This window comes from Mus caroli, unplaced genomic scaffold (assembly GCF_978045245.1).
Source record: "Mus caroli unplaced genomic scaffold, Mus_caroli_1 scaffold_7, whole genome shotgun sequence".
Lineage (NCBI taxonomy): Eukaryota > Metazoa > Chordata > Mammalia > Rodentia > Muridae > Mus > Mus caroli.
In genome coordinates this window covers 117,086,490-117,112,788 of record NW_028227262.1, presented here as the reverse complement: position 1 = coordinate 117,112,788, position 26,299 = coordinate 117,086,490, and the positions used below count along the sequence as shown (strand labels likewise).

Here is a 26,299-nt window from a genome sequence, read left to right as displayed (position 1 = left end):
AACTGTGGGGGTTCTCCTTCAGCCCCCAAAAATAGCAGTTCTCAACACATGGGTCATGACCCCTTTGGGGTGGGGGTCAAACAACCCTTTCACAGGGGTTACTTAAAACCATATGTATAGCAGATATTTACATTAGGATTCATAACAGCAGCAAAATTACAGTTATGAAGTAGCATCGAAAATAATTTTATGGTTGGAGATCACCACAACATGAGGCACTGTATTAAAGGGTCACAGTATTAGGAAGGTTGAGAACCACTGCCTTAGAATCACTTTCCAGCCTCAGGTATAGAGATCAGCTCTCAAGGACCCAACCATCATGCCGGCAGCATATCCCAGTCCATCTTGAAGACCGTGAGGCAAGAAGGGGATTGGCACCTGATCCAGATGCTGCCAACCCCAGCTGGCAGGCCCCTGGTCTACTCCTCACAGCCCCTTCCCTGCCACACAGAGAAACCTTCCCTGGCCCCCAGTTGCCCTACCTTTATCAGAACCCCAGTGAACCCTTATTACAGAAAGGTCAGAACTAGGCCAAAGCTCAGTGGTCCAAAGGCAGTGCTAACGAGGTAAGGGTCAGAGGTCCATCCCCCTGTGGGCCAATTAGCTGAGCTCTGGGACATGGTCTTTTCCATAGCCACAGGCTTCCCCTCTCACCCCAGGCAGCCACTGCTTACAAACAGCCCACACTGGCCTAGAAACGCAGGTCAGGTGAGCCAGTGTGATGGATGGATGCAGCTGGCTACTCTGACCATGGACATACCTGCCAGGCTGCTCTGGATCCCAGTGAGAAAAATGAAAGGCCAGACCTGGTTCTACACTTGCTTTCAGAAGGCAGCAAACAAAAGAGACCTTATACAAGCAGCAAACCAGCCCTTCTGCCCTTCCTGGGGCCAGAAGTGTTGCCCTACCTCAGGTGAAGTTCTGAGCACCTCCACAGCACCCTCCTTCCCTAGGATACCACCCCTGTCCGTTAGATAACAGAGGAAAGCCGAATTCCTCCTGTGGGTCCATCTAAGCCTGTACTGGGGTCCCTTAGCCTAGAGGAACTCCTCATTTTGAGCGAGAGGAAAGGGGAGGCTTCTGGCTACTGACAGAGCTTCACTTACTAAGTTGTGTCAAGATAGTCAAAAGACCAAGCATTAAAGAAAGTCCCAGGAATATAGAGATGCAAGGGTCTCAGTTGATGTTCCCCAAGTTGTCCTCCTCTAGTTGTGGAAACAGACCTAGGCTGTGTTTAGACAAGCAGTCTAAAACACAGTCTTATTTCAGGTGTCCCTGGAGAAAATGAAGGGCCAGGCGGGCCACCAGATGCAGGAGAAACAGTCAGAGACTCTGTGCAGAGGTGACTTGGTCTCCACTTGATGGTGTTTTGTCATTGTTGTTGTTGTTGTTGTTGTTTTTGGCGTAGAACACAGTATATTGCCATTCTTTTGTACTACCCCAGAGAAGAAAGTAAGAATACCAGACTAAACCAACCCATTTTACAAGAAACAAAATCAAGACTTGGCTATGGCTGCGCTAGTAACCTATTAAGCTACAGGGAAAACTACAAGTCATATTTCTAGTCTAGAAAAACAAAACAAACAAATAACAGCAACAACCAAAACCCTCACATCTATTGTGTTGCTAGGCAGCAGCCTTAGAGTGGGCATCTTCCAGTCTCAGGGACAGCAAGGCCCACCACTGAAGAAGGACTTCTGCTGTCTGCCACTTCCAGAACCTGGACACAAACAAACAAACGCTGCTGAGGCAGTCCCTGGCCATTCATCAAATTTGAGTTCTTCCTCTCTTGTGCCCACATTTGCCAAAGAATGTGGAAGTGGTGGAAGTGGAAGCTTTGTGAAGACATACAGGACAGGAGGGAAAGGAGAGAGATCTGTAAGCCGCTGCCTAAGATGCTTAGGATGGAAGACCTTTGGAACTCCAAATCCTCATACGCCATAAACCTCTGCATTAATTACACCTACTCTCTCTCTCTCTCTCTCTCTCTCTCTCTCTCTCTCTCTCTCTCTCTCACACACACACACACACACACACACACACACATACACACATACACACACACACACACAGCAGGAGCTGCCCATAGCAGGTCTCTGCTAGAAACCCAGCACCAGTGAATTACGCATGTGGGATTTCTTTTTAAAGGAGGTATTGATCAGATAAGCTGTAATAGCTCATGTCTAAATACAGACTCCAATTGTGGAGCTCGGCAGTACAGGGTGATAATGATCACCCACTTATTAGGAACCATATCTCAAATATGGCTGCTGACCCCTCAGGTGCTCATAAATACACCAGGGCCTGAAGCACTGCACGCATGGGCCCCTAGAGATGAGGCTGTGTATGCTCTACTCTGTCTCCTCAGGGGTAAACAGAGAGGGCTCCCACGGGTTCTCAGGAGCCTAGAAAGAACTCTAGGAGACTATGGTAGGCTTAGGCTTAGCCTTGTTGAAAAGCCTGTTTGTTACTCTGTAAGATGTGTTTAAGTGATCATTTCTCTAACAAAGATATAATACACACACACACACACACACACAGACCTCCAACCCTTTGATGGCTTTACTGATCTGTATAACCTTTGCTTTATCCTTCATAATTCCTAACCCTCTCTGAAAGCTCTATTGCGTCTCCTACTGCATTGAACTCTCAGAAGGAAGCCAGAGAAGTACGGTTAGAGGTGAAGGCTGCCCCTGAACCCAGGCTGTGAACACAGAGAGCAGAAACCGAATGGGGAGACTGTAGTCATCCACTTAGTTACTAATGCATCATCTCAGAGTGATTCTTTATTGTGTCCTTTTTTAATGGAACTGTAGGGAAAATGAATGTGTACAGAGGAATGGAGGGAGAGGCAGCAAGACACAGCCACAGTAACCTAGTTAGACAAATATGTTATTGAAAGGATTCAGTGCAAAGTGTCTCGGGGCTGGAAAAACAACCCAACAAATTGTAGCCAAGGTTCCCAAGAATCAAGAGCCCTGCTTTCAGGCATCTCATAAAGGATGGGAGGGGCTAAATATCAGGGCAGAAGAAGGCCAATTGTATCCCAGAAGCTCGGTGGGGAGTAGGGGCAGCTTCCAAAGCTTAATTATTCTACTTCTGTACCTATGGAGCAATGGAAGCCACAAACCAAGGCAACCAAAGAAAGCAAAGGTTTATTTTTATACTAATGTTGAAACCTCGGTATCTTTGGGTACCAAACTGTGGCCCAATGTCATCCGGCATCCGAGGAGTCTTTTGATGGTCATGATAACAAGCTAGTCTTCTAATAGGGTAGCATGACTACTAATTTCTAATATATTCCCAAGAGAGGGGCAGTAACCCTGACATGTTTTTTGCAAACCAGGCCATAGCCAACATCAAGTGTTTGCCATGTCCCCTCCAAAGGGTTGCTGAGCAGCACCACCAGAGAACAGCTCAGTCAGGATCCTGAGGGCTGGACCCATGACCTTCTCCTCATTAGCCCAGCTGCTGAGGGCCCCAGGTTCCTCCCTCTAATAAGTAGCCAGGGCATGGCACAATGGAGGTCTGCACAGGCCACAGCTATGGACCAGCTTGGCAAGAGAGTCAGATCTCTGCAGGTGGCAACTAGGCTGGGAGAAAATCTAGTGGCCTCCCCCCCTCTCTCCGACTGGACCCCTGGGGACTCCCAGAGAAGTTTCTCAGCCTTGTGGGCAGTACCAGCCAAACTCCACCAGGAAGCTTCCCTCCCCTTCTAGACCTTAGCTTTACCCGCCCCTAGCAGCTGCCTGTCAGGGGCAGATAAATCCCATACAAAACCGCCCATCCATCCCAGCTCTTGCTCCCCCTCCCAGAGTTTAAGGCAGGCAGCCACAGCCACCATTCGAACTATAATTGAGGTGAGGATTGCCACGATGATTAAGTTTGTGTGTTTCCTGGCGGGTACAGGGAAGCAGTGGCCCTGCTCACCAGGCTGAATTATGGGGTAGGTCATTCCCTTGTTAGTGGGGATAAATTTTATTAGCTCCACTCATGTTGCCGTGTATCTTCCTCTCTTGCTCCTCCGGCCTGTGTGTCTGGGTAATGTCGCCTGCATGCAGGATAAATCAGGAGAACAGATCCCATTATATTTTGGAACACTGACAGAGACATAGTAATGGCACGGAGAACGATACTGGTTTTCTTTGCTCTCAGGGATGCCGATGTGCGTGTGTGGACGGCATAGGGGGACAGACTCACTAGGAAGAAGGACCTAACTGGACAGACAGAATGAGGAAAGTGCCCTTGGTTGTCTCTTCCTTCTCTAACTTTGTTAACGAAATGAGAGCAGTTGCCAGTGTGGGGATGTGTGATCATTCCCTTCAGCCTTACAAAATTAAAGGACACTGGAGAGGCAAAGCAAAGAGTGTAGCTTTAAAAGATGTCTTTTCCTGGCACAGTGTCTGAGCCCCCACCATGTGTGCATGGAGAGAGGAAGGCAGGCCAGCAAACAGGCGCATCCTGGGGACTAAGACCCTGAGTGCAACCTCAGTTATATGCAGTCCAAACCTCTCCAAAGAAGACACTGATGGTGTAGATCCAGCAAGAGACCACGGGGACAGCATAACTAGAGCGGGGGTGCAGGGTGGGGTTGGGATCATTTGTATGCATCAAGGGGTTCTGGACCTTCCCTTACTTTCTAATAACATTGCTGTGTTTCTTTTTTTGCTTTTTATGGAATATATACTGTCTCACCAACTCCTTTCTTAGCATAAAATTAGAGCAGAAGGGGAACTGTTTACTGGCCTTTTGATAGTTCATGAGCAGGTGCTGGCTGAGGCCCAAAGGTCAGGACTCCCTGGCCAGCATCCTTGCCAAGACGCCACCCTGTGTAGATAAAATGAATTAAAGGGAACTCTACATCTGGGGTGATTGGTGAGGTACATTCATGTGTTGATGGATAAGATGTCCAACATCCCATTTCAGTCTGCGCTATGCCCACTGAATGAGTCTCGTGTGTACAAATACACATACACACTTGTATACTCATGAGAGAGAAATATCACTATGTTCATGGCTGAGGGTCCTGTGTGAACAGGAGAGGAAGGAAGCCACAAAGATAAGACAGGAGGTGAGGAAGCATGAGGGTAGTGGTTTAGAACAAGACAGGGATTGGAAATGTAATTGAGGAAAATACGCAAAATAAATAAATTAATTAATTAATTAAAAAAAACAAGACAGGGAGAAGCAACAAGAGGGGAGATGGACACACGGAAGTTGTGTGCACATGTGGGCATATGTACCAGTGTGCATGACACTGTGCTGAACCTGCAAAGCAATGTCTCAGCATGGTGAGGATCCATGTCCTTAAGTCATAGCTCAGAAACTTATAGACTGAGTCTCTTGAATGTGTCTGTATTAAAATTTGATATGTGTGATTCTTGGGTTCTGCAGTCAAAACACACACCCCCCTAATACACACACACACACACACACACACACACACACATACCTCTGCTGGCCTCCCAAGTGGCATCTTGGGAGAACACCATAAGCCAACCTTGGACTTCCTCCCACCAGATCTAGCTCACCCCCCAGGACTTGGCCATCATCACATGACCTCAAAAGATCCAGATGGGACTTCTACTGCAATTCCTCCTGACCAAGAAGGCTAAGATCGATGAGTGCCTTTAGACCTGGATGCCTAGTACTAGAGCTACTTTGTGGGGAGACAGGGGGCGGGGAGGGAACTTCTGTCTTGGGGTTGCCTTATAACTGGCATTTGAAGTTTAAATAAGGAAATTGTGTACTCAAAGGGCTTACAAGGAGTGAGGGCTTGCAATGTGTACCTATTTCACCAACTTGTTTAGTGGTTTGTAGTGTTGACAAGATTGGTTGGAATGAGAAGAGGGGCAGGGTGTGGAAGAGGAGGAGTTCCTGGACCAAGGGAGTGTGAGTGCCAAGCAAAGAGAGGAACCCTTGCCTCTCACCATAACAGGAAACAAACCCATGTAGTCAGAGTCCAGCTTCCTGCTGCCAGAGAAACGAAAACAGAACAAGCAGACCAGCTGAGGCTGGCCTGGGACAGCTGCCTGGCTATTCCGGATGCTCGTTTTCACGGGGTTCAGGATCTCAGGCGCCAGGCAAACCTGAGTGACCAGCTATGCTGGGACACAAGGCCAGCATGAGTCCAAGGGGATAGCCCTGCCTACTTCCTAGGACTACCTGCTGTGTCTGGGAATCAGATGAATCACACAGCATGTAGGGATGGGGTTCTCCTTCATATCAACGGTGTATGCTGTTGGGCAGAAAGTGAAAATGAAGTCTCTGGGACCCCCCCCCCCATGGAACTGGTAAGGCCAGTGGGTAAATCTTCAAGTCATATGGGAGCTTGGCCCAGCCATAGTTCTTCCAGAAAGGCCTCTGGAATCTTGGGAGAAGTTTGCAGACTGCATTGACTTGGAGAGCCCCATTTGTACACGATACTCAGTGTCTAGGACCACACATCCCTTGTTCTGCCTAGATGGTCCTTGCACAGGAACCTTGCCTACCCAGACAAGTTCTACTGGCCTTGCACTGAGACACGCTATGGGGGAAGTAGTGGGCCTGAGATTCACACACACAGTATGTTCTAGAACACACTTAGTATTAATTACATAATACTAACATCAGTGCTTGACTCTGTCCCTCTATGCCCTTGGAGATTGGAGCCTGACTATTCTGTTGTTCTGTAGGACTCTGGGAACAATGAAAGAGGGGCATGAAGCACATTGCACACTGGCAGGGCAGGGCTATGCAAAGCTGTGGTGGCCCTCATCCTCTACCCCCAGTAGTGAGGGCCTGATAGGTGGCTTGTGGTGATTCAAAGTAAGAGTCCCTGCCCCATGGACCCACTTGTTTGTTGTTTGTTTGGTTTGGTTTGGGTTTGGGTTTTTTTTTTTCCTAGCAGAAGGTCACTCTGAGGTCAAAACTCACAGAGAAGAGGAAGTGGTCTGCATCCACTCTGTGTCTCCTTCCCACTATCAGCCCTAGACTGGTCCTGCCTGGTGCTCCTCGGCTGGTTTCAAACTCAGACTTCAGGAAATAGAGTGATAGACACTCCCTTGACTACAACCTTTGTCCCATCTACAGGGTGTAGTGATCCACTTCCCTTTCACATTCCTGGAGACTGAGGTCTTTCCTTGATCTTGGCCAGTCTGTTGCCTAGTTGCCTAAAACATTCCCAGGATTTAAGATGTTTTCTCTACTCTTTGACTTACTTGGAGCCAGAGGCTAGGGCTCTGTGAGGGAACTCAGCAAACTAAAGAGGGAGAGGAATGGAGGGATCCAAGTCTAGGACAACCCCTAGACTCATGAAGGACACAGACCCTTAGCTTGAAACAATGTCCTCCCCAAAGTGGGCTGTCTATTTCAAGACAGAACTTCACAGAACTGTCAAGTTTCTGTGGGAAAGGCTGGCCATCACAGAGTCCTAGCATAAGACAGAAATGGTAGACTCTCAGTCCCATAGCCTTAGAGATGTGTGCTCTATAAGCAGAGAGTTGCAGAGAACCTTTGAAGTGGGCCACAAAGGGGGCCAGAGCCAGGATCAGTGGTGAGAAGCTACAGAAATACAAATTAAATCAAATTGGTTAACCCTCCTAGATGCCTTCCTAACAAATTGGCCTCAGGTTAGACTCCTTGAGTCCCAGCACAACCTAAGACTCCAGCCATATTGTTCTAGCTCTCTTATGCCTAGGCTCTCAATGAGATCTTCTGAGCATTGTACAGGTTCTACTGCCTTCATTATTGGGTGCCTTTTCCATTTGGATTAGAGATGACCAGGACACAGGAAAAGAAAGGCTCAGAAAGCAAAGTTGGAGGATGCTTCCATCCCCCAAACACCTAAAGATGCCTCACCAGCTCCCATAGTGTCTATATCCAACACAGCCAAGGCACTAACACTTGCAAACGTTTCTATACTCATAGCCACTCAGTCATAGAAGACCACTCCTGGCCATTTCCAGCCTCTCTTCTGACATGAATACAGTCAGTCTTCCTGGCCAATGGGGAAGCAGAAGCACCATTGAGTTCTCTGATAGTTGCAATCAGAAGGCTCTGGATTCATGATGTAGGCAAGTGATCCAGGGTCAGACCACTCTCAGCTCTGAGTTCAGGGGAAGAAATATAGGTCTCAGGAAATGGAAAAGGCCATATAAGCTCAATAAATATTTTCTGATAGGCATTCTAATTTTCAGAATCAGAATAAAGTGTGTAATCAAAACAAATCTCTGGTCGTATCCCCTTTGTAAACTCTCCAAGTTATAACTACAATAAAACCCACAGGTATCCCCACCCTCCAAACACAAACCCTTAAACTCAACCTCTTAAGTTGTAGCCTCCTTTGGTTATCTCCAGCAACAGCAACTGCAATGGTAAGTTTTATGTCAGCTTGACACAGCTAGATTGAAGAATTCTCAGCAGAGTAAAGCCTCCATAAGATTCGCTTGTGAGCACATCAGTAGTGCATTATCTTGGTTGATGATTGATAAGGGAGGGCCCACCGCCACTTCTAGGCTAGTGGTCCTGGATGCTAAACAAGCCATCTGAGCAAATCATAAGAAGCAAGCCATCCATCCATCCACCTCCATGGCCTCTGAATTAGCTCTTGTTTCCACCCTGGCTTCCCTTAGTCATGGACTATGATATGGAACTGTGCGTTTGAATAAACCCCTTTCTCTCCAACTTACCTCTGATTGTGGCATTTATCTCAGTAATAGAAACTCTAAGACACTGTCTGAGACTCAGTTCCCACTTTACAGACCCCGAGGGAGCTCCAGATTCAGAGCCTAAAGAAGATTCCAGAGTTCACCTTGTCCCTTCTCTGTCTCTAGACTGGAAGAAACAACAGAACTGGAGATGGGTCACAGGAAAGCAGGATGCCAACATAGCTGACACCGGGGGACAGTGTAGCAGTACCGTCTGGCTGATGCTGACATTGTGTGCCCTACGGGACATGTGTGGTCTGAGCTGAGCCCAAATGAATTGTAACCAGAGAGCCTGAGCAAAGGAACGTGGGTATCAAGCAAATCAAAGGAAACCGATACTGTGCATTAGAAGCTGGCCTGGCCTCTTTTAGACTGGCTGGGAGACAGCCCTAGCCCTGTGCGCATTCTGGCCTCCCCCTCCCTATTCTCAGCTCTGAACTCTCCTCTAACTTGAAAGGGCTAATTAAAGCCAAAAGAAAAAAATCAAAAGCTTGTTATCTGGCTCCATTACTTCCAGTCCTGGCATTGGTCTGCCTCGCCAAGCTGTACTCCCTCTGTTTTCTCCAAGGATACCGTACAGTGTTAGGACCTACTGCTCTGTAGGCCTCTGTGGTGAACTTGGCTTTTGTATTTTGGCAGAAGTGAGAGCAGGATAGATACCAGTCAAATGGACCCCTATAGATGCTGTTGCTTCCCAAAGCCAAGCCCAGAACAATTTTCTAGTAAGTTTTCTAAAGAAAACTGTCAGAGAATGCAAAACCCTCTGATCTCAAAAGAACTAATGGTTGGTGATCATACTACAGTGCAATCTTCAGGCATGAGCAATGTCTGCACATGGGTGTGTAAATGCATTGGTGGAGATATGTATTGCATTGTATTCAAGTGTGTCAGAGTACTCAAATATAAAATGAATCTTTAAAGAAGGCACTATGGGTTGAAGTTCTCCCCCTTCCAAATGCAAATATAGATTTAAACTTGATTGCATTTTAATAGCATCAGGAAAACCTGGAAATGGGTCTGGGGAGGAGCTCGGTGGTTAAAGCACTTGTTATATAGGTGTGAACCCTGATTTTGGATTTACAGAATCCCATGTAAACACTGGGTGGGCATAGCAGCTCACCTATGATTCCAGCCTTGAAGGCCCCTGAACAAGCTGGCTAGCAAAACTAGCCATATTGCTGAGCTCTGTGTTTGACTGAAAGACACTAATCTCAAAGAGTAAGGTGGAAGGGTGTTTGAAAATTATTTCCCATATCAACCTTGGGACCTATAAATACACTGGGTCTACATAATTATGGCCTCTCCCAGAATATATAGAAAAATAAAAGAAGAGGTCAGATAGTTAAGAGATGGTTAGTGTGTGGGTTCATTTGTTGTTGTTTTACTTTGCTTTTGTTTTTCAAGACATGGTTTCTCTTCATAGCCCTGGATGTCCTAGAATTCACTAGGTAGAACAGTCTGGGCTCTTAAATTCACAAAGATCCACCTCTCTCTGCCTCCTAAATGCTGGGATTAAAGGCATGGGCCACCACTCCTGGCTTGGATTAATTCTTTTATTGTAGGAGTGGGTTAAGGATGAGATGAGTTGTCTATTTCTTTCTCTTCCCTTGCCTGCATCCTCCTGTCGTGTTGTGATACAGCAAGTGTACACACTTGGTTGTAGACTATGGCAACCTCTGAAACTATTTGAAATACATTTCTGCTCACAATTGGTGATCCAGTCTTGTCAATCCACTAGAGAAGTATGCGGGTTCTCTATACTTATCTTCTACTGTTTTCCCCAGCTAACCTGTGTTCAATACACACACACACACACACACACACACACACACACACACAAACAGCAGAGCACAAATATGGTTTATCATTGACCACCTACACTTATGAACACTTCAGAGTTCCTCAAGTTCATAACATCCCCATAGACCCTCTTGACTATATCATCTACCACCCAAAATAAATGGCTCCAGGATTATTGCCTTGAATTCCCTTCCTGAAAGACGGTGACTTGTAGGCTGAAAAAAAACCCTTTCCTCCCCAAGTTGATTTTAGTTGTGGTCTTTATCCTAGCAATAGAAACCTAACTAAGAAAGACCATGGAACTATGAACAAAGAAGATATTTTATAAATTGATTGATCTCTTTCCATCTCCGCTTTATTCTCATTTGCCATTTTAAGAGACATGCAAGGGTCTAAATAAAACCATAATTCTCTGAAATCCCATGTCCATCTCAAACGCAAAAGACTTCCCATGTTAGCAACTGCCTTTCTTGAATCTTCCATCATTTTACTGAGCTTCTCTACCAGGTCAAAATATAAAGAACATCAACCTCACATGTTTCCATCCAAACACTGCTGTCCTGTTGCTCATAGCCAACAAGAGACCAGAATGAGGTGCCTATAAGAAATACACATTTTAGCTCTAGCTGATGCCTTCATACTAAAGATGCTTTGCTGGTGACAGTCCAAATTAATGAGACCCAAAATGGAGACCCATTGAAATGCCATAGAGGCTACAAAAGCTGGGGTCTTTATCACCCACTGTCCAGGCCCACAAGATCCCTTCTCACTCACCGCACTGCTGCAAGGGATGTCCTTCACCTTGAGCCAGGCCAGGTCTAGTGTTCCCTCACCCCTATAACAGGACTGCAGGCGGTCCTTAATGCGATCATTGATCTGCTTCAAGATGAAGATGCACAGGGCAGACTCATCCAGAGATTTCATCTTCCGCTTCTGGCCCTTGGAGAAGACGGTGAAGAGGAGGTCATCATCTGGGCGGACACCTAGGGTCCGGCCAAGCACTGCACCAGCTTTAGACAAGTAGGCAGCCTGTAACAAGCGATACTCCACCCCATTGCGCTCACAGCCAATGGGCACCTCTACGTAGGAGTTGAAGGCTGTGTCCTCTTTGCAAAGCCTCACAAGCTTTGAGGTGTACACCTGCTCCTTTGTCGTGGAGCCTGGGGGAGACACCATCTCTGGCTGAAGGGTCAAAAAGTAGACAAAATTGCCACTGCTGAAGCCATAGACGTAGTAGATGTCAAAGTCGGGGATAACCGTGAAAGTGTCTGAAGGGATCTTAATCATAGAGGCCACAAATTCATCATGGAAAACGTAAGCAAACATGCCATCGGCCTCAGAGTTCTTAGTCAGCTTCCTGCTGGAGATGGTAGGAAAATATTCAGGTTTGCCATCCACTGCTGTGGCAATAAAGAGTTTATCATCAAAGTTGCTGTAGGAAACAATCACCCCAAAGACTGAGCCACTCTCGTTAACTCCCGAGAGATAATGTTCCTTCTTGTGAAAGGGCTCTCCCAACTTGAAGAGGTCCTCTAGCCTCAGGAGCTTGCAGATACCCTGGTACAGGCTCCCGCATGCGATCAGCCTGTTTTCTTTGTAGTCTATAAGCAGCATTTTGTTGACGTTATTGGTGCTGGCCAGAGGCTCATTGCAGGTCTGAACAATCCGAGGTGGGTAACACTTGGGGTTGTCCTCGTCTGGCCCTGTCTGATGAGTCACCAAGACTTTGAGGTCACTAGAGAGTTTGTAGATTCTGTTGACAGCCCCCAAATAAATGTGCCCTGTCCTCTCATCCACCACAAGGTGATTGAAGCCCTCGGCAGGCTCCCCTCGGAATGTCACAAAGGAAGGCTTCTGAGACAGCTGGGGTGGCTGTCGTGGAAGCAGAGTGGAGGAGCCCATCCCTACCACCAGTAGGTGGGAGAGCAGGCAAGTCCAGTTCCAAGGCATGGCTTTCATCTCAGACACAGGTCCTCGCAGACACAGCAGCACTCCAGCACAACTGTCCCTCCGCGGGGGCCAGGACTCAGCAGGGCTGTCTCCCCTAGTAAAAAAAAAAAAAGATTTAATTGTAAGTGATCTATGGCAGAGCATCGTGGTGACTTCAGATCGGCCTGAATTTGGTTCATACATGGAACTGACCTGTTGTGGGATAGCCAGAGGCCAGCTTAGGTGAAGGAGTTGGTGGCTGGCAGCCACAGTACTCCTCATCAGTAATAATGATGCTGATAACTGTCATGGTGATGGGGATGGTGAGGATGATGGTGGTGATGCTGATAGGAAGCAATATTGCCTACTGAGTGTCTGGCTTTGCATCAATACCTTGGCCAATATCTCTGGGTATTGTCTCATTTCATCTTAGCAACGCTTCCACGGTGAGTGTCTTCCAACTGACCTTCTAGATTTAAGGTCTACACTTTTCTGTACACACAGAGTTGACACCCATGGTCCCTGCGTTAGTGTTCTCTGCTATTGGTCCCAAGTTAGTGATCCAGGTGAGCAGCACTCACAGAAAGCTAGAGGGAGGAGCCATCTGTACTGGGGTCTTTCTTGGTTCTCTGTCTCCACAGTCTCTGGACCAACTCCTGCCCACTCCCTTAGGCCTAAGAGATAGTAACAGCGATCTCATTGTTATTAACTGAAAAAAATACAGCTCTACCCCCTGAAGAAAGCAGTCTTTTAAGAAGACTCTTATTACCTTCTGCTCAAAATACCTAATTTGCACATATTGTTACCGGCCAGAACTGTAACTGCTAACAACAGAAGCATGTGGTCATTTTATACATTTGTATAAATGTATAAAATTTTACACCTAAGGAATGTCAGCTTATGGGGCTTTACCACCAAAACTGGGCAGAGTGGCCAAAGTAGTCGATAGTCGGTCTTTAACCATCTCATTTGATCCCAGCCTCTCACAGCAAGAGCTGGGCTGTACTTCTTGTTATGCACACAGAATTGCCAAGGCTGACCCCCTTCTGTGGGCCACCCATTGCAACTGCTGCCCCAGACCCTCTTTGTCCTTCCTGCCTCCTCTACAAGAAGGTACAGTGAGGTTAAACTAAAAGCCCACATCCCCTAGCCCTCCCAGCTGCAGAGGTCACCAGCCCCGCACCCCTGGGTACATGGCCCAGCTCTGAGCTCTTCTATCATTTTAATGAGATGGATCTTGGCTGCCCCCAATGCAAAGGACTCCTCTGTCTCCTATAATGGGGACTCCTCTGCCTCCTACAATTTTCTTCAAAACAAGAGAAAAAGTAATTCAGAAACCATCTAACAATAAACAAACGAACAAATGAACCAATCATCTCTAGGGACAAAATTGCCATCCATCCTAGCAGTTCCCTTTACTTCTATTCATTGTACTTTCGGCATGAGCTTTCAGCATCCCATTTCTTCCAGATTGGATGAAATAAGGGAGGGGATAGCCAATGTCTTATTTAGGGGCATCTCCGCTCTGTGGGATTTCTCATTCTCCCAAGATCTTAAAACAATGGGGTTATAAGATGAGAGAACTTGTTAAAATAATAGAAATCACCCCAGCATGAAGAAAGCACAGATTAGCTGAACACCCAGAAAAGAGGAAAAAAATTACAACAATAAAGACTTTACATTATCAGCCAAAGTCCTGTGAAAGAGCACCTCAGCACGACATTAAAGGAAGAAGACCCTTGCAGAAGGAAATCCCCACCCTAACAGCAGCCCTGTAAACTGAGGGCCTTCATATTTACCCACATAGTTCAAAAGTACACTCAGAGCCTGTACAACACAGGTAAGCTATTGTAGGACTTCTGTGTCAGGCTGTCTGTCAGCTTCCTGTCAAGTCATGTAAAAGGCAGTAGAGCCTGACTTACTGCATAAGGTGAAGTATGAAGTTCTGTGACATATGACAGCACACTTTGGGAGTTCTTACTTGAGAAGAGGAAACAAGGAGCAGGCTATCTATCGGAAACCTTGTTGGGGAGTAGAGTTTGAGCCACACCATGAACTTGCAGAGGATATGCAAAGCTAGGAGAAAGGCACCTTCTTGGGAGAGTGTCCACAATGGAAGTATCCAACCAGAGTGGGGATGAGGGAAGGTTTGGAAAACACCGCTCACGAATCAGGAAGAAGATATGGCAGAAGAGAGAGTTACTGAGAAGTCAAGACTAAAATGCCCAGAGCTGAGGAAAGAGTAAAAACTTAATTAAAACACAGAGAAGTTTCCCAGAGAGGCCCCTCCACGCCCTCACCTTCATGGAAGAGAGTTAAGAACTGAAGATCTGTGAGATCCAGGAGCCAAACACTTCCTGTCTTAATCGCTAGTGCATCTATATCACCAGAGCCCTGCCCAGCATTCAGTGGAGGCTCAACAGCATTTCTTGACTGGCAGAAACAGGGGTCAGAAGCAGAGAGGAATAGCAATATGTGTGCAGCATTGACTATAGCCTAGACCCCATGCAAGGTAGGTGCTTTCCCCTGTATAAGCTCATATCGTTATCATGGCTGTCCATGGAGCAGGATGGTTTTACCTGTTCTGCAGATGACGTAGCTAGTTTTTCAATATGTGACTGATGAGAGGCAGAGAGTTGGTGGCAGGATCCAGATCTGTACCACTGCAAAGTCCATACACTTTCTAGAAGTGCCTCATTGTAGAACCCAGAATATATAGAACCCTTGGAGTTCCTGTTTAATTCATACCAGTCCCCAGGACAGAGGTCTCAGAATATCACCTATCAGACCCAGGGAGAAATGGGAGTTTCTGTCACCTACATGGAACTACCTGGGAGATGACACCTCTTAGGGGCCCAGCAATATATGCAGTGATAGATGTACACATGATAACTTACGTTTTCCGTGATGAATTTGTGGCCTCTATGATTAAGATCCCTTCAGACACTTTCACCGTTATCCCTGACTTTGACATCTACTACGTCTATGGCTTCAGCAGTGGCAATTTTGTCTACTTTTTGACCCTTCAGCCAGAGATGGTGTCTCTCCCAGGCTCCACGACAAAGGAGCAGGTGTACACCTCAAATATTGATAAGCACCTGACACAAGGTCCCTATTCTTCACACAGTAGGTGCTGCTATTAATAATGAATGTTAAGGAAATTGGGTTAGAAAGACAAAGATTTTGATAAATGAGATGGTACCTACTAGTTAAAATTAATTTTTTTTTCAGAACAAGTCATGAGGAGTCACGATAGTTCCTCTTGAGTTGTCTTTCCAAATCCAGAAAAAAGCAGAGAAGATCCTAGATATTTGTTTTCTGAACTAGGTGCTCGGGTTAAATGGTACTTAAACCCCTAATAATAGAGACAATAAAGGTGATAGTGAAATGGATCAAATGAAATCACAGAAGATCAAGTGGAATAAGAGACAGAGACGGAGTTTAGGGGGATAGTTCAGTGTAAATGGCTTGCCAGGCAAACATGAGAGCTTGAATTTGATCCCTAGAAAGCATGCTAAAAAGCCAGGCATGCTGGTATATGTTTATAATCTCAGTCCTGGGTAGGGGGACAGACAGTCCCTGGGAAACCGTGACCATCCAGCCTAATATAATCAATGAGTTCTAGGCTAGTGAGAGACCACATCTCAAAAACAAAGTAGACAGCACTCAAGGCAAGATACCCAAGGTTGACCTCTAACCTCTCTAACCTCTACATATACAAACTGAAATGCACATGCATTGGCACATATATGTGCACCCCCACATGTACACCACACAATCAATCCATCCATCCATCCATCCATCCATCCATCCATCCATCCATTCATCCATGAAATATAAATTAAAGATGGTGATGAGGGAGCTCAGACCACTGATTCCCCATTCAGTGCTCTTCCTATCACGTTTGGCCTCTTCTGACTTTATCGAAACCTGTTCCAACATCTGTTCCCCAGCCTTTGAAAGTGACAGCTATTCGGGCACCATATGCTCTGCTGGCTAACAGGGCTCTCACTGCAGCTCTGCCAAGAGCCAAATTCCAGAGGGGCTGGTATGCTCACTACAGACAGGCACAGACAGGTTGGGGCACAGCCACCAGTCCTTTGGGAGAGGACTTCCAGCAGAGCCTGTATCAGAGCATGCCACGTGCCAACCACTTGGCCCATCTTACTGTAAGCACTTGCAGACCCACAGCCAATCCACAGCTCCCCAGTCAGTGCCAGGTCAGACAAGGATGTAGTCATGACTATACTGGGCTAGAAGGGTCCAGAGCTCATTCACATCTTCTATTAGGCACCAAAAAGAGATACAGTTAGGCATCTCAAATACTTATCACTTCTATCTTGGAATGGTGAAATTACTGTTCCTGGAGGGGAGGGGGACTCACAAGAAACAATAATGCATGCTGGGAACACTCTCTCTCTCTCTCTCTCTCTCTCTCTCTCTCTCTCTCTCTCTCTCTCTCTCTCTCTCTCTCTCTCTCTCTCTCTCTCTCTCTCTTTCTCCCAGGAAAATGGTTGATTAGAAAACAAGAAACAGAGAAACAGAAGTGGGCCTGGTATGGATAAGCATGTGGGCACCAGCTGAACTCACTAAAGACCCCACTGTGGGCCTGGCCAATGCCAATCTTCCCACCGCAGATCAGAACCCACAGATGGGCAGAGCCAACAGCCACCTCTTAAGGTCACCTAAGGTTATTCCGACCTTACAAGACTGAAAAACTGGGTCTTCCAAAGGGTGAGAATGTGTCTCTCCCAGGAGATTAACCATGTAAATGGTGTCTTTAGTCCAGGAATGCCCTATTGGTATTCCTAGCCCCCCCCCCCAAAAAAAAGGTCTAGAAAGGACTAACGTCTGATACTTCTAATTACTCTCATTCAAAAAGACATTTAGCTGATTTTAAAATAATCTTAAAATTAAAGAGTACCAACCTTGATTCTTCCACTTACAAAATCAAATCATTTCAGAAGGTTCTGAAGAGTCTCCTGAACCAGGCAGGGTGGGGGAGGGGACTGAGGACAGGTCACCCCACAGTCCAAATCAAACCCAAACACACTACCATCCGCTCTTTCTGAAATCATCCTTTAGCTCTGAGTGGTCTCACGGGAGATGGAACTCATTTTTAGAAGCTTATCATCATTTTGATTAAAGCAGTTGGGACTGCCTTTGTTTTATATAGCAAGTTTTGAAGAGCTCAAACTAATTTTCATGAAGTGCTACCATCCTCTCAGATTCCTGAGTGCCAGAAAGAAAGTTATTATAGAGCAGTTTAAAATAGCAATTAGCTCACAAAATTCCTTCAGAATTTACAAGTTGTCTTCACGTACATTACCTAGGTTTGGTTTTATTGTTTGCCATGACCCTGTTGAGCTACCATTCAATGTGGACTATGGATTGCTGGGGCCATCTTGTAACCCAAGAGGGTAGGTATGAAGAAGATACTCAAAGAATGAAGCCATAAGAGAACAGAAGTGAGCAGAGATGCCCAGGTCCCAGCTCAGGATGTATAGATGTCTAGGTGGTGTGCATGACACCATCTGGATGCCTGTCCTACCCATGCACATGAGCCAAAAGCTTTCCCCTTTCCATAAGCTAGTTCAGGTCTCATTTTCTGGAGTCATTAATGAAGTAATCTTATTTTCTATTGCTGTGATGAAATACCATGACTGCATGCAAGTTAGGGGCGGGACATTATTTCAGTTTATGTCTCCACATCTCAGTCTATCACAGAAAGAAATCAGGACAGGAACTCTAATAGACCAGGAACCTAGAGGCAGAAACTGACCCAGAGGCCATGGAGGAGTGCTGCTGACTGGTTTATGAAGGCATGGCTTGTTCAGCCTACTTTCTTATAGAACCCAGGATCACCTGCTCAAGGGTGGCACTGTCCACAGTAGGCACTCCCACATCAATCTTTAACCAGTAAAACACCCTATAGGCTGGCCCACAGGCCAATCTGGTGGGGGGCATTGTTATGCCTCTTCCCAAATGAATGTAGCTCATGTCAAGTTGACAAAACTAACCAGGGCAAATCCTAAACCATTCAGAGGGAACTCTAAAGTGTCTACTGCTACACATCTCTACCAGACTCTTCTTTTACGAGATTAAGTAACAAGCCTAAGAGAATGTGTCCCCTGACCATTCACATGGTGATGAATATCCCAAGTAAGATTTGGGGGTAAGCATGAGTGTACAGTCTTACCTAACCACATGCGGCTCCCCCTAAGTTCAGGCTGTACCCCCACAAACCTCCCAAGGTTTCCACCTGTTCATGGTTTTGTTCATGTCTCAAATGAAGCCTTCTCTGACCCCAGGAAGAGTCTAAGATGCCCTGATCATGTGTTAGTACAGGAACCAGTGCCCATCAGAGACTTTCAGATGACAAAAGGTTAAATTCATCCCTATTTATTGTCCTTGCTAATATCCCGAGTCTCTTAAGAACAAGGATCATGGGCTGGCAAAATGGCTTATCAGGTTAACTGTCTGCCACCCTAGTTGGTCTCTAGGTCCCATATAGTAGGAGAGAACAAATGCTTGTAAATTGTTCTCTTGTTTCCACATGGTACATAATACTTTCTCACACACACGATAAATAAATAAATGTAGTAAATGTTTTAAATAATATAGATCATGTCTTTTTTGTCACTGACTGTCTCTAGTTCTTAGCCTAGATCCTGAGACACATGAAGTATGTAATAAATGTTTGAAGATGAAGGAAAGAAGGAAGAAATGAACGACTCTTTCCCAGCAGAGTCTATGAGATAGCAGCTGGCATCAATTATGGATAAAATTCGAAGTAAATCTCGGTGCTGTGCCAACAAGGTCAAAAAAGGTCTGGATTGACAAAGTTAGTTTTCCCTACCTATTCCCGGGCTTATAAATACTTAAAATACTCCATTTTATCCTTTTAAAACGTGAACGCAAATGCATCTGAGAAGCCACATCGTCCATACATGATTTAGAAGGGGACCAGCAGTCCACAGCTGGAATACTGTCACAAGTCACCTTGGGCCTACAAATTAGACTTTTCTCACTCAGTCAAGATATCCAGTGCAGTCCCTGTCAAGGAAAAGGATCAGGGCCTGAGAAAGTTGCACTGGAAGAAAGAGCACAGCAGACACAAGTTGCTAGAAGCCAGCATTTATGAGCTCATTCACCTGATAACTACTTTTTCCCAGCAAGGGATTGCTAATTGAACTGAGCATGAGCCATAAGAAGAATCCTGAGCTGGGAACAATGGTAGCTCCCCTAGAGTAGGACACATTGACCATGATCTCCAGTGCCTGAGGAGCAGGAGCCTGTGGCTGTCCCCTGGAGAAGTTGTGCAGAACTCCACTTCCTCAGCCATTATTAGAAGCCAGGAACTCCACCACCTCCTTTAGCCCTGCAGACAGTATTGTTCCGGGAAGCTGCATCTTCAGGATGCAGGAAGGACATAGAAAGAAAGCTAACTTAGTGACAAAAATATGTGGTACTTGTTCGGGAGATGTCAGTGTCCTGTCAGCTACAGTGAACATCTCCTGCCGTCTACATTTTCATAGTCTCCATTTAGACCACATGGACAGTGATTATCCTGGTGACATTTCAGGTAGACCTCATGGACTGCCACTTTCACGGTGATATTCCCATGCCAACCTTTGGAACAATGAGTGTCTACTCACTATAGTTTGAAAAATGTGTGTACATTTCGTGAATTGGAAATTTAATCCCTAAATTACTATGTTGGTGGCGTTTGAAGGTAGGGTGTTTGAGAAGTAATCAGGATTGAATGAGGTCATCAGGGTAGGACCCTTATAATGACCAAGGCTTTGTAAAAAAAGGAACCAAGACCTAACCTTCCTTATGCTTTACTCTTTGTTATCAAGTGACACCCTCTGCACATAAGTCCTTCATCACATTGTGTCACATGCTTGGACTCCCTTGTCTCCTTGCCACGAGAACTAAGCCCCTGCTCTTTGTAAATTTCCCACTCTCTGCTACTTTACCATAGCAACAGAAAATGGACTAAGGCACTTTGTTAGGGGTTTTTTGGTTCCTTTATTTTGGTCTGAACCACCCAGTGAGATAAATAGGACTCTAAGGACATATGGGGTAGAGCCTGAGTGTGGATGGTCCCTGGCCTACCAGGAATCTATCTCCATAGCAGATGTAGAACTGTCTATTAACACATTCAAGTCACTATAATTAGAAGACACTACATACAGAAAGCTGAGGCTCACACCAGATGCTGAACCTCAAAGTCTCTGCTTTAGGGAGCCTATGGGGCTGATGATCCTAGGGAACAGCCTCTTCTGATAATGGTAGCTCCCTCCCTTTCTCCCAAAACTAGCCTGCAAGTTCCAAGTTCAGCGAGATGACAGGCTACTATGCCAACATCTAATAATAACAACAAAAAAACAAAAAACAAAAACAAAAACAAAAAAAAAACCTTCCATATTCCTTAATGGTTGTTCCCATATTCTAGGCCCAGTGAGGCAGTGTGTGCTTGTAGGAAATGCTAGCCCTTCTTCAATGATCTCAAGTCTAATACAGAGAAATACACATCTGTTTGAGATGCCCTCTCCAATCTCTAATCTACTCTAAGCAGTATTTTTTTTCTCTCTACCTGCAATTTTCCCTTCCAGTTCTGGGTTTCTAGAAATGGAGCCCACAAGTTGTTACTTCGTAGCATTTTGTTTCCCGGATAACTATATTTACATGCAGGTGTGCAGCTAGCTTAGAGCTGGTGTCTGCAATGGGCCTACAAGCCAGGCAGGCTGCATGTGTTTGTTTGCCTTGCTTATAGACAAGTCCTGACCTTTCCTGTCCCCCCACTTGGTTGCCATCTCAGAAGTGACTTCCCATGGATAAAGGGAGAAAAGACAGAGAATGTGGGTACCACAGTACAGTCATCATTATCCCTAGGGTCTGATGGGGGTCATGTCAAAGCAACTACACACTCAAGAGAAAGTCACAGTACTGTCTCCGAACTGTCACCACTGTATACCCAGAACCCAGGAAACATCCAGGATGCTCAGGTCTGCCTGCTTCCCACCCAGGGCTGCACTCTTCCTTCAGCTGCTTTCTCTGGAACAGGGAGAAATGAAAACTACATTATAAAGGGAGGGCAGATAAAAGGTATAAAGAGGAAGGAGGAAGAGTCATGGAGAGCCAGGCACAGACTGAAGGTCCCAACCTGGCAGGAAATTCTGCACCAAGCTCAGCTCTCATGGTACTCTGTGCTGGCTCATGGACTCTTTCCCTCCCTCCCCTCATCTCTCCCTCCCATCAACCCTCCCTCCCTTCACCCTTTCTCCCTTCTCTCCTTTTCCTCTCCCTCTCTCCCCTTCCTCCCCTCTCTCTTTCTCTCTCTCAATCCTTAGGGCTGGGTTCCCTGACAGGACTGTAGAAAATGTTACCATGGACAGGGCTTTTAGCTTCAGCCCCACCAGAGGGGAGTTGTCCCACTCAGGGAGGAACTAGAGCGGGGCCTAACCTTGAGGCCTTCTTCTGGATTTCATTGCCACCTCCTCCCTACCCCCTGGAGTGGCTCTCCCAGGTTGCAAACCGGTCTGCATCCACAGCAAGGGTCTAGGCCCCTCTGATAAAACTCTTCCTTAGGATCTAGTGGTGGCCCTTGATATCCCAGGCACCAGGACACCAAGTAGAAGTGAGGGCTCACTAAGCAATGGCTCTCTCTTCACTCCAGGCCTGGCTGGGAAGATTTTAAAACACAGAACTTGCAGAGAAAGCCTGATCCGGACAGGAAAGGACTGACAGCTTCTTTCTAGTGTCTCGTTTAAAGACACAGGCTTGCCAGGAATTGAGGTTCAGACCCCACGTCTGAAGCCTGACATCTACCTGATGGCTGCCTCCTGCCCCAGTTGCTCAGCACCCCAGCTGCTCAGCACAGCTCACAGGAATGCCCTTGCCTGGCTATCCAGATCCCAGTATTGGTTTCCCATCCTCAGAGAGAGACTGACACTGGCCTCTGGATGCACAGAAATAGAGGGACATTATGGGAAAGTGACCAACACATCCTGACGGGTAGCAAAAGTGGTGTCACTTTTGCTATTGTAAGAGATGGCAGATATTTGGGTCTCAGAAAGGGACCTGAGGCCCACTTGTCCTGTGCACGTGACCTGTATGGCTGAGTGGTTTCCATTTGGAAAGGAGGCCCACACAGGCCTCAAGCCTCAAGCTCACAGCCTAGCTGGTTTCGGTTGTTTGGAGCCACGTCTACTGGTTTTCTGCTGGATGAGAACTCACTCTGAAGATCCTCATCTCCTCCCACAGGTGGAGAAAAAGGCTGGATGTTCTAAGCTCACAGACATCCACGTGTATGCTAGTGACATTCCCCGAAGCCTCTTTGAATCACCATGAATCAGGACACTGAAGACATCAGGAACAGCTGCCCTCACAGGTCATGGTCTGACTATTTTCCTTGATGTGTCAGTTCCACCCATCTGTAAATTGGTCTTTCTAGAAGCAGGTGGTAAGGAGTGTGCCCAAGTTGCTCTTCTGGTGAACTCCAGGAGAAGTGAGGACGGTCAGACTTCTCAGAACAAAAGTTATCTCGGATTTGAGGTGGGGTCCTCAGAACATATTTGTAGGGGTGCCAGGCAGAGCTGTGCAATGGTAGTGCCTGCAACAACTAGGAGTGATTTTTACAGATGGCAGGCTAGTGCTGGAGTCACTCTCTTGAGACTACACCTTTCTTCAGTTGACTGCCCAGCTGCCCGACCTAAACTGGGGATATGCCTGGCATGCCAACCATGCTTTAATCCTGCAGCCTACACTCAGAGAGCTCAGGGTCCTCTCCTGTCAAGTAGGTCCATGTCACTCTCCTTGGAATTTATTTTTTCTCTCCCAAGAGGACGGACCAAGGGGTAAAACACTTCATCAGTTCTACTTTGCTCCAAAGGACTACTCATGTTGAGTTCATCCTGTTGTTTTGTTTTGTTTTGCCCCAGGAACTGTGTAGAAAGTGGGTAGGAGGTCTGCAAGTCCTGAACCACATGTGGGTCTAATATAAAACCCCACATGATTTGATTCTGCCTATCTACTCACATTCCCTTAACAAGTAAGAAAGAGACAGACATTCCCTTCCTCAAACAGACACCTTTCCAACTAGACTGTGTGTGTTTGAGTGTGTGTGTGCGCGTGTGTGTGTGTGAGTGTGTGTGTGTACTGAGCACAGTGACTTATACGTGCTAGTCAATCCCTCTGCCACCAAGCTATATCACAGACCCTTAAGTAGACTCATAATTCAAGAAAGTTGTCAGGTTTAGAAGCAATAAAAATAAAGGCAGAGTTTGAGGAACTCAAAACTGGGGGTCCATGTTCTTGGGTCCTGGAGCTTCTCAGGGTGATAATCCAGTCATCACCCCTGAAAGTGCCACCATCCCTGCCACTGGCACCTGTATCAGAGTCGCACAGCCACTGGCCTTCCAGCCCCAACAGTCTCCATGCAAAGACTCCAAAGCCCCACCAAACAGTAGTACCGTGAAGGAGCACTTGACTTGAGTGGGGCACACTTTACCAGATGATGGCGCCTCCACTGCTCCCCCCCAAGTCTGGTGGTATGATCTCCCGTATGTCCTCCTTGTCCCCAACTCCATCCATCCCTTCCCTTCTCAATCCTAGAGGAAATCAGGAAATGAACAGTTGTCTGCCTTGCCGGTCTATAGTCGTGTAATTAGTGCTATTTAATTCCACGACGAGGCAAAGCTCATAAGACACAAAATATATTTCAGCTGTGTGCCTCGAATCCTGGCAGAAATCCCCCACTGCAGCCGGAAGCTGAACGAAGTTATATTTACTCCCTAAAAAAAAAATTAAATAAATTCAGAATGGAGGCAACAAAGTTTTGAAACGAGGCACCGCTACTACCTGGCAATGTGCAGAGGAGAAAGAACAGGGGATTATGGTCCCTAAAGTTTGGAAACCATTTCCATTGCCATGACGACAGTGACTTTTAAAAACACTTCCTATTGATTAAGTAATGCCAGCATAATGTGTCACTTCCTTGTAAAGTCATTCTGGACTCACCCTCTCCTTACTCCTAAGCACTGACACGTGCTTTACAGCACTGTCCCCAGTTACAGGATAGGAAGACGCCAGTCTTCTCCCCATGTAGTGGGCACAAACTCATGAGACAGATCCTTAAACCGAAACCTACAGCTTCTAGTGACTTCTCCAGCTTATCTAACATTTCCCTACCTGCCCCCCCACCCCCGCGCCCCCAGCTGCGTTCTCCCTGTCAACTCCACTGCACAGACACAACATTTTATCAAGCCACCACGGAACAAGCAGCAGAAACTCCTGTCCTCTGTCCTGCTCCCATTCAAACATGAAACCAGACTGGTGCTGCGTGATGTTGCCTGGGGAGACTTTAAAAAGCATTCCTGCACCCTAGGTAAAGAGGGACTGGCAAACTAAAGATGGGATTCCATCAGTGCTCGATCTAGTGACCAGGCATTACTCACAGGTGCACTGGTGACTCATTGGCAATGCCACCATTGAGAAGTTCCACCCGAGACAATCACTTATCTTTTACATAAATCCAGGGGTGAGACCTCATGAAGATCTCGTAAGCCTCCCTGCGCTGGGGGTGGGGGTAGGGGATATCAATAGGCCAGATCTCATGAGGATCTTCTGTAGTCGTCACAGCTGCTCTGATTCAAGACCTCAACACTCATGTCCAACCCAGTGCAAGTAGCTCTGACATCCCCTCAGGTGCCAGTATCAGAAGAAGGCCAGCATACTCCAGACCTCTAATGTTAACCTATACCACCAAGTCAGGACCAGACTCTGTTTCCAACATTACCGCCTTACTAGCCCCTTCATGCAGCAACCCTGTGAATAGACTGTGCCCTTCCCCTTTTTGAGGTGACAAGAATTCACAATTAAAGAAGGCCCCAGAGCAAGGCCAGGCACATCTGGTAATACTGGGTGCTGTCAATTCTCTCTTTGAAGATCTGCTCAGAGTTGTGCCAGTGGAGGAGGCACAAGAGGCAGGCCAGATGCACAGAAAGTCAAGATTGCTGCCCAGGAGGTCTCACTGTAGTTCCAGTGGCTCTGCTGAGTCTGCTCTGCACAACAGCCATGTGTAGAAACACCGTATCTTCTAGACGGGGAGGAAGTACCTGCCAGTTCACAGTCTTTCCCATGTAGTGCAGGAGTCTACCCACTGCATGACTGCCACCACTCATAGGTGTAACATTTTGCTTTCAAGTAACTCAAGAACACTGAACACACGTGATTCCAAAAGCATGTCATTGTCCCCATCCAACCCATTCTGGTTATTGTGTAGATGGGGACTGAGCCTCAGAAAGGCTGTGTCTTAGTTAAGGTTTCTGTTGCTGTGATAAAACACCATGACCAAAAGCATCTCATAACTCTCTGGTCACACTCCATCACTGAGGGGAGTTGGGGAATCAGGGACTGAAGCAGAGACCAAGGAAGAGTGTTGCTCACTGGCTTGGTCCTCATGGCTTTCCAAGCCTGCTTTCTTATACAACATCTGCCTAGGGATGGAATGACCCACAATGCATTGGGCCTTTCACATCAATCACTAATCAATAAAATGTCCCACAGGCCAATCTTTGGGAGGCATATTCTCCATTGAGAGTCCATCTTCCCAAATGACTGTAACTTGTGTCAAGGTGACCTAAAACTGACCAACATGCCATATTAATGCTTCTGTTGTTTCTATTTTCCTTTATAATACAAAGCAATGATCAGAGTCATCACTGGAGATTATATATCAAAAGTAGGAGGAATGAGTCTTAGAAGGCCCTGATGAAATGTATAGTTTCTACCTGAGAAGAGAGAAGGTCATTTTAGCATACTGAAATCTTTAGAAGTGTTATTTCATTGACATGTATTATTGGTGGTTGCATGTC

General features: G+C 46.4%; 1 protein-coding gene across 2 annotated transcripts in view; it reads right to left on the bottom strand.

Annotated features, from left to right (window-relative positions):
* Positions 1-26,299, bottom strand: part of Plxna4 (plexin A4) — a 454,144-nt gene that overhangs the window by 368,569 nt on the left and 59,276 nt on the right. For both annotated transcript variants that reach the window (XM_029478188.2, XM_021164546.3), the window contains one exon: positions 11,262-12,531. In XM_029478188.2, coding sequence (XP_029334048.1) covers positions 11,262-12,446 — 1,185 coding nt within the window. In that variant the 5' untranslated portion in view covers positions 12,447-12,531. The remainder of the gene's footprint in view (positions 1-11,261; positions 12,532-26,299) is intronic.